Consider the following 9,289-nt stretch of genomic DNA (forward strand, 5'->3'; position numbering starts at 1 on the left):
TGATACTGAATAACGATTATCTTTATTTTGGTGGTATGAGATACTAAAAACATGTTTTGCTAAATTATTAACGTAAAGTCACCAAAAAGGGCGACGAATAACTAATAATAGAGAAGATATTGAAATTTTTTTTAGCTTAATTAATTGTGTAGGTATTTTGTATTTCAGTTTTATGCATGATTTCGTATTGTTCAGTACAGATTTTAATTAATAGATTTTTTCTCAACCTGTACAAAGAACGGATATTTTTTTCTAGTATTTGATTAATGTTTGGCATGAGAGAAATTTTGATATTATTATCAAGCGAATTAATAGACGTGAAACTTTTCACAAAATTTTCAGTTGCAGTTAGCATTACAATTTTAAAAAATATATTTTGATATAGACCCCCAAAGTTAATAGCACATGTGGCGCTTAAATCGCTTATGTTGCAATGCTTTGTTCTACTTCAGATTCTGATTACTGCTAGTTTTTTTGCGTTTCAGCAAAATTTTAATATTGGTGGTAATTTTTGGAATTCATATGAAGGACTCATCAAATTTCTTGATTGCGTTTTGGTATGATGGAGTTATTTTATACAATCATATGAATGAATGAAAATCAATTTAAAAAAGCCAAAAAAAAAGAAAAAAAAGGCGTGTTAAAATATGTAGTATATAGAACATTTTTTTTAAACTAATTTATTTTGTCCCAGATGCTTTACATCTAAAGCATAGGTGTCGCCAAAATAGCTTATTATATAAATATGATTGTTGAGTACGGCAAGAAATATACCCTATTTCTTCCACTCCTATATTTTATTAAACAAAAATTCTTAAAAGAAAATACAAAATTTCAACATATTTCTAAAACATAAACTCGAGTTCCATTGTATAAGTCAAAAGTTATTTGGAGACAAATAAAAACGTTTACACCCAACTCTCCATTATACAAAACCTATCCAATTCTTATTTCAAAACGTAACAATCCTCCCACCGTTTTGATTGGAGGTTTACTTTACTAATCAAAACTAATTATATTTCTATGAGTAAAATGAATGAAAATTATAATGTTAAAATACTGTTCCGAAAGTCCAAGTTTTTCAGCTCAAAAATTTAATTGGCACTTTAATAAGTCTTCCACTTCTCGTTCTTACTGTTTTTCCAACTACCTGCAAGTCCTTCTCTGGTTTATTCTTGCATGCGTCATTATTCATTAGATTAGGTCCAGTGGGTGAGGAAATTTCGAGTGGGAAAATCTTCTGCGCAGGCCTGACGAGTTCACAGGATGAAGTTTTAAGGCGAACCTCTCGTACTTGCCCATCTTTACCAGGAAAAACATCTAGTATTTTAGCCATTGGCCATAAAGTTCTTTTTTTACCGTCAGTTTCGATTAAAACAATATCTCCTACTTTCAAAGGTTCAATCGGTTTACTCTTTGATGGTCGTTGTAATAATTGCCCAAGGTACTCACTTCTAAATCTTTCTCTTAAAGCATTGCACAAATTTTGCTGGTACCTTAATATTTTATTCAAATTTACTTGATCAAGCTGATCTAAATCTGGCACTCCGACATCATATATTTCTTTCAAGAACATAGCTGGCGTCAATGGAATGAGTTCATCCCCTTGTTCTGAGACATAAGTGAGAGGTCTAGAATTTATTGTTGTCTCACAATCACAAAGGACGCTCGTCATTTCTTCATAATTTAAAGCTGATTGACCTAAAACCCTACGAAGAAGTTTTTTAACCATCTGCACCATTCTTTCCCAAAATCCTCCCCACCATGGGGAAGCAGGAGGATTAAAGTTCCATAGAATCATATTCACAGATGCTTCAATTTCGATCATTTTCCAATCTAACGATTTAAATAGGTTGTTAGCTCCTGTAAAATTAGTGCCATTATCGCTATAAATAACTTTCAGTTTTCCTCGTCTGGCTATAAATCGTCGTAAACCAAGCAAAAAACTTTGTGTTGATTGAGAAGTTATCAATTCCAAATGGATGGCTCTGTAGACAGCACATGTAAATATAATTATCCATGCTTTGCATTTTTCTCTAAGCATCAAAGGTCCCACCAAATCTATTCCTGTTATTTCAAACACCAATGCATCTTTGACTCTGTTTTCAGGTAACACTCCTGGATTGCATTCGATCCTCGTACGAGGAATCGTGTCTTTTACATCTCACGCAACGAGCTAAAACTTTGCGAATCGTCTTACGAGATCTTATAATCCAGAATCGTTCTCTTAATTTAGACATCAATATCTGAATCCCCGCATGGCACATACTTTTGTGCATGTAAAAAATCATTAATTCCACGAGTTTATGCGTGCTTGGCAGCAGTATAGGACTGATAAAGCTTTCAAGGTCTTTTCTTTCAGTTAACTTGGTGCTTACTCTTAAGATACCTTCTTCGTCTTCAAAGACGCATAAAGATTTTAATCTTGTGATATCTTTGTCATTAAATGACTTTTGCTGAATCTGCTTCATTAATACCTTTTCAGCCTCATTCAATTCGTACAATTTCAGCTCGCCAATCTCTCGTTCAGTTCTTGTTTTCTGAGCATTTTTGAGGAATCCTAGAATCCATGCCATCATTCTTAAAATTTTTAAGTAACTCGAAAAATATGCTAGCATCCATGAATTTTCAGTGTTCTCGCAGGTAAGAGTTGCCACAACGGTTTTTCTCTGTTCTAAGTATATTTCCTCTTCATTTTCGATTGGGGTTGAATTAGGCCACTCTTCTTTAGACTTGGACAACCAAAGTGGGCCCTCCCACCATTTAGTTTCCAGAAGCTTTGAAACAGTGCATCCCCTAGATGGCAAGTCAGCAGGATTACTAATACCAGGAACATGTCTCCAATCCTTGGGATCACTACATTCACGTATTTTCTTCACTCTGTTACAAACGAATGTTCCCCAGGGTAGGTCATTCTTCTTAATCCAGAACAAGGCAGTTGTTGAATCCGTCCAATAATATGTTTCATTTATTTCCAGAGTTAAACTTTTCGTGACGAATTCAAATAACTTAGCGCCAATATAACAAGCTAATAATTCAAGTCTTGGAATCGTAATTTTTCGCAGTGGAGAAACTCTTGACTTCACCTGTAAAAGTTGCACTTTTATTTCATCTTGCGATTCATTTCTCAGAAAAATGGCAGTTGCGTACGAATATTTTGAAGCGTCAGCAAAATCATGCAAACTACTGGAAATTCTATTAAGGCGACTGCCTGGGTACGATGAAATTTTTTTTAAAAATTAATTTTTTTTAAAAAACATATGTGTTATTGGTTCATGTGTGACATAAAATGATATAAGCAAGAAGAAATATTTTTGAATATCGCATAGTTTTTAAAATATTTGAAAAATTAAGCCTAAAATGAGCGAAATTTAGAGCTTACGCCAGACACCATACACTTAATTTAAATGAATAAAATACAATTTCTTTTTCTGTACAGATTATTTTGACCCTTATCTGTGTTCTGAACTAAAGGTTTATGAAAATTTTAAAAATTACCCAAATTAAGTGGTAAAATCTAGAAAAACAGCAATTTTTTCATTTTTTTCAATAGTTTTTTATGTTTATATACCTGTAACATGACCAAATATTTAAATTGAAACTTAGTTGTAGTTCAAAACACAGTATATATAGTTTATAACATTTTTACCAAATTTCATAAGAAAATTTCCATTAGTTTTGGAGTATGAGTGTCTGGCGTGAATCAAAATATTGAAAAATACAGTTTTTCAGAAAACGCTTTTAAAGATTTACTTATACAAAAATAGTTACATAGACTTATTCAACAAGCTTTAATTTAATAATTTGTAGTTCAGCCCTTTATGTAGCTCTTGCTTTTTACAGTTTGCATTTTAATCCATTATCTTTTTTTTATGACCAATTTTCTATTGAGCGACAAACAGTAACTCGAGCCCGCGATTTTCTTTTTTTCAAATTGTTAGTTATGTATGCAATAATTCACAGCAAATTACCACCAAACTCTTTCTAAAACAGTTTTAGGTTGTTAGAATCAATTGGCAAACAATACCTAAGTCATTTTAGAATGTAGTATAGTTAAATATTTATATTTTTTCATAAAACAGGCAAAAATGACGCGTTAATTTTCGCTGTATTTTGTATACACAACTACATGATTAAAAATATTAACTTCATACTACACACTAATATTATTTTTAACTTTATTTCAAGCAAAAACTGTATTATTTTAAAATAAACATTATAAGATATGCCTTTCATATGAAAACACAAAATTTTACAGTACATAATTTTGAAAAAAGATTTACTATGTTAGCATATTCGTTTACTATAACTAAACAGTGAAATAAAAGTACTTAAATAACAATAAAAAGTACTTAAATAACAACTAAAACTACCGTCAATTTAATATTAAAGCTTTTTTAATAAGATCGTGGCAAATTTGAACGCTGAATAAATCATAGTATAAATATCAAAATTGATGCCATTCAATTTCACTTCCTTTAAAAAGTTTATACATAATTTGTAGCCACATGCGTTTAAATAATATTATATAAAAAAAATTAACAAATATTAATATTTTTAATAGCGTTACAAGCAAAAAAAAATTCTTATTGGCTCAAAACTACATTGTTTAAAATTAATTTTGACGTTTTCAGTGCACTTCCGGTGTTTCGGAATCTCACTTCCGGTTTCAAAATCAGCTATAACTTTGCTTCTAATTATCGAAATTTTAAAAACAAAGCATTTTTAGAATCCTAAGAGTTCATTCTTTTCAAAAATGCAAAAAACAGAAATTCGAATTATTTGATGAAATCGGTCATTTTAAGGCAGGCAGATACCTTAACTGCTGTTGCTTGGCGAGGAATTCTCACTGATGATAATAAAGATAAATCCTCAAGCCAAACTAAGAATTCCTTTTTCAAATCTTCTGTTAATCTGGTATCCCAACTTAGTTTTTCTTGCCAACTTTTTTGCAGAATCAATTTTGGTATCAATGTGACTGGACAACTAAATCCAATTGGATCAAACATTCTTTGAGCCACAGATAACACTGTACGCCGTGTGATTGGCATATCTTTCATCTTCATTTTTGGTACATCACAAAACAAGGAATCTTCTCGTTTGTTCCACAGTAATCCAAGTACTTTAGTTACTTCCTCTTTTTCTTCATCTTCATCATTATGTATTTTCGTATGCTCCCAGCATCTTAAGTCAAATTTTCCTTTGCCCATTATTTCGGTCGATTTATTGATGAAGTTCCGCAATTCCTCTTCAGTATCCGCAGAAGTGACACAATTATCCACATAAAAAGAATATAATAACTTCTCGGCAATTTCAGAGTCAAACTGTCTCAAATGAAATTTGATAACTGCTCCAAGCAGAAACGGACTGCAGTTTACTCCGAACACTACACGACAATGTCTGAAAAGTTTTATTTCTGTTTTATTATCATCCTTCCACCACAAAAAACGTAAGTAGTCACGATCTTTATCATTTACTGAAATTTGAAGAAAGGCACCTTTTATATCGGAAATTACCCCAATGCTGTTTTCTCTAAATTTTAGAATTATCACGGGTATCAGTTCCAGCAAATTTGGCCCCTTGGCTAAGCAATCATTTAATGAAAAGGATCCTTTCTGTTTGGCAGATGCATCAAAAACGGGTCTCACCGGAGTTGTCAAGCTGTTTTTAAAAACTGCTCGGTGAGGAAGGTAATGTGCACTGTTGCCTTTAAGTTGTTCAGGGACTTCTTCTATAACACCTTCCTTACACCAATTTTCAAAAATTGCATTGTAGTCGAAAAATTTATTAGCTTCATTAAGTTTTGTTGTAGTTGATAGTAATCTTTTTTCGGCTACTTTTCTATTGTCGGGCAAGATGTTGGCTTCTTTGATCCATGGCAAATAAATTTCATACCGTCCTTCAGAATTCAATTTAACTGTTCTTTCGAAGTGCACTTGGACTGTGTCCTCTATTTCCCTTTGATCTTTTATTTCACATGCATCTGTTATACCTATTGCTTCAAGCTTCCAAAGGTTTTCTATGTCAGTGGTCTGAGTTAATAGAGAAATCAAAACATTCGAAAGATTGGCGTCAATTACTGAGGGTTTCATTTTCCCCATAATGACCCATCCTAAATAAGTCTCTACTGCAGTTAAACCACACGCCAAATTGCACACTTTCCCATTGTAAAGTTTTCCTGCTTCATCGGCTCCAATTAATAACTCAATAGGCTGTCGATGATTCCCAATATCACTAAGTGAGATGCCCTTCAGTACCATTTCCTGCATCCAAGGTCCATCATGAAGTCGTGGAACAAAACTGCAAATTTTATGTTGATCCAAAACATACATATTACAACTATAACTATTTTTCAAATCAGTAACTTTAATAGAAAAAAGATTATGAATTTCGCTGCTTGATTTTGACCCTCCAAATAAGCTATGAATCAATGTTTGAGTATCAATTTGGCGAAATTTCAGTTCCTCAACAGTGCTCTTCAGAATATATGAGCGTTGAGAGCCCGTGTCAATTAATGCTCTTATAGCACGCTTTCCTTCTTTACTCTCAATATTTACCATTAAAGTTTGAAGGAATATCTCTCCAGAACAGCAAGAATTCGCAAGTATTACATTTTGGCATTCACTCGAATCAATTACTTTTTCATCTTTTACTTCGTGCTTGTTTGGCGATAATTCTGCACACATGATCGACCAATGTCTCTTAGCACAAATTAGACATTTAACACTTGATTTGCAATATTTTGCTTTATGTCCAAACTTAAGACATATAAAGCAAGCTTTTTTATTCTTAATTAGTTCTTGCTTCTGATGGTAAGCCAATTTGGCTGCCGTAAAACAATCTTTACTCTCGTGGTTTTTGTCGCAAAATACACACCTTTTATCTACCACAGTCCTCGAGCTTTTACTTCCAGAAAATAACTCAATTGCTGTTGGTATAAATATATCAGTTTCAGTCTTCTTTTCTTTCTTAGTACCAGCAGCAATAAATTTGAATCCAGTTCTCACTAAAGAAATTCGTTGTTCTCCTTCTCCTTCGTTTCTCAGAAACAATAGCAGTTGCTTCAATTTTTCACAATACGTATTTTCTTGAACCTTTGTTGTTGAATAACTCCTTAACCAAACTCTTAAAATCTCTTCAGGAATGCACGATTCAACCAAAGGGAATAACATTGCTGCGTATTTGTCACTGGTCATTCCTATTGACTCTAAAGAACAAAGGTAGGATTCCAATTTATCGTATAAATGAGTTACATTTATTCTTCTCGGTTGTTCTGTGGCACTTTTAATAACTAGACTCAATAATTCTCTGACATAAAATTCAATTAACAATTCTTCACCACCAAATCTATTTTTTTAGCATTCAATAACCTTATCATAATTGTCAGCAGTGGCGGGGAAACTCTCCACGATTTCTCTAGCTCTGGAACCAACTACGGTTGCTTGATATAAATAATGGAATTTATCTTCTTTTTCCATTTCTAGGTCATCGTGGATACGCTTAAACTGATTCCAGAATGTAAGCCAATCCTTAATGTCACCTCCGAATTGTTTCAATTCAATCTTGGATAACTTTAATTTTCGTCTGCTTAGCTTTGGCGACGAACTAAAGGAAGCCAAGGAAGGTTCAACTTTTTTATTGAAATGGTCTGCAATTTTCACGCGAGCGAGATCCATTTTTTCATTATACTCTTCTGTACTAGTAAGTTCCATTTCAAATTCTTCATCAGTTTCAAACTTTTTTTCTAGTACTTTTGAATCGAAATCATTTAATATTCCATAGAGTCGTTCTAACGTGGCACTTTTAAATTTTAATACTTCATCATCTGGTAAATCTTTATTTAATTCTTCAAATAAAGTATTAAACGTTTTGGTAAAGGAAGCTCTAGTAGCTCTGCGTTTCTTTTGTTTCTTTTTTGTAGTATACTGAATAAATAGTTAATTTAACTTAAAGTTGTCATGTTCAGTCAATACTTGCGTAACTCAATAATTTCTACAGGTTATGGACTCCAGCAAGCTATTTATGCGAAGTTAAAATAATGAAATAATTGAGTTTGGCGATAGTTAAGCGGAAGTGTTAGTGCTAATTTAATTCATATTCCGAAAGTCAGCAATTGCAGTTAGTTTTAAGTAATGGATCAAGGAAAAATCCAAGTGAAACCATTAAGTGGTAAAAGTGATTGGGTAATTTGGAAATACAGAATTAAGTTTGTTTTGAATTATCACGCAGATGCTCTGGAAGTTGTTGAAGGAAAGATGTACAAGCCAGAACTTCCTGAGCCAACAGCTTCTGAAACTATCAAAAAGAAATATAAGGATGATCTCAGAGAATTTAATAAGGCAAATAATTGTGCTATGATGGTGTTAACCAACTCTATGGCAGAAGACACATTACAAAAGGTAATGAGATTTAATAGCGCAAGAGAAGTTTGGCTGGAACTTCAGAAAATTTTTGAAGATTCTTCTGACAATCAGCTCTATAACATTTGTCTTCAATTCTTTAAATTTAGTTGGTCGGATGATGATATGACAGCTCATTTATCAAAGCTCAAAAATTTATGGAATGATTTGAATAGTGGTCTTGAGAGTAAAAGTGAAAACCGGCTACCAGAAATGTTGCTAATTTGCAAAATTTTGGGCACTCTTCCTCTCAATTATCGTACCTTTAAATCAAGTTGGCTACTTTTGAATGATGAAAAAAGAACTCTAGATGAACTAACAACACAGTTGTGTACTCATGAAAGAGAGATAAAGAAAGATTCAAGATTCAAGTTTTAGTGAATCATTAAATCAAGAAGCATTAGAAGCAAAAGTAACTAGAGCCAAACCGATTTTTAAAAGTAGAAGACAAATTGGAAAGTGCAACTACTGTCATCAAAATGGTCACTGGGTGAAAAATTGTCGAAAGTGGATTGCCGATGGTAGGCCAGCTAAGCCAAAGCAAAATGAGAAATTTCAAGATAGAGATAATGTTGTAGCAAATAATTCATTATTAGCTCTTCACGAAGAAGTTTTTTCATTTGAAGAAAGCAACTACGATTGGTTTATAGATAATGGTGCTTCAAAACATGTCACCAATAATAGTAAATTTTTCGCCAGTTTTGAAGTTTTTGAATCCCCGCATGGGATTACTGCTGCAAGTGGTAAGGTACTACCAGCTATAGGCAGAGGCACTTTAAAGATTATGACAAAAGTTAATGGTGAGAGGCAATTTAAAGAACTTAAAGAAGTTTGGTTAGTTCCAGATATTAAGAAAAATTTATTTTCAGTACTAGCAGCACAGGATAGAA

At 32.8% G+C, this 9,289-nt stretch overlaps 2 protein-coding genes across 2 annotated transcripts; both read right to left on the reverse strand.

Annotated features, from left to right (window-relative positions):
• Positions 1 to 1,081: 1,081 nt before the first annotated feature.
• On the reverse strand, positions 1,082 to 2,044 carry LOC147816316 (uncharacterized). The gene has a single exon (XM_087157297.1). It carries the CDS (start codon positions 2,042 to 2,044, stop codon positions 1,082 to 1,084), a length of 963 nt encoding a protein of 320 aa, XP_087013423.1.
• Positions 2,045 to 2,105: 61 nt separating this feature from the next.
• On the reverse strand, positions 2,106 to 7,196 carry LOC107441488 (uncharacterized). The gene is made up of 2 exons (XM_087157342.1): positions 4,818 to 7,196; positions 2,106 to 3,086 (listed from the first exon to the last, which is right to left on the reverse strand). Exons 1-2 carry the CDS (start codon positions 7,194 to 7,196, stop codon positions 2,106 to 2,108), a joined length of 3,360 nt encoding a protein of 1,119 aa, XP_087013468.1.
• Between the last annotated feature and the right edge of the window lie 2,093 nt (positions 7,197 to 9,289).

The sequence above is a fragment of the Parasteatoda tepidariorum genome, chromosome 1 (genome assembly GCF_982258835.1).
Source record: "Parasteatoda tepidariorum strain Cologne lab strain chromosome 1, Ptep-v5.0, whole genome shotgun sequence".
Lineage (NCBI taxonomy): Eukaryota > Metazoa > Arthropoda > Arachnida > Araneae > Theridiidae > Parasteatoda > Parasteatoda tepidariorum.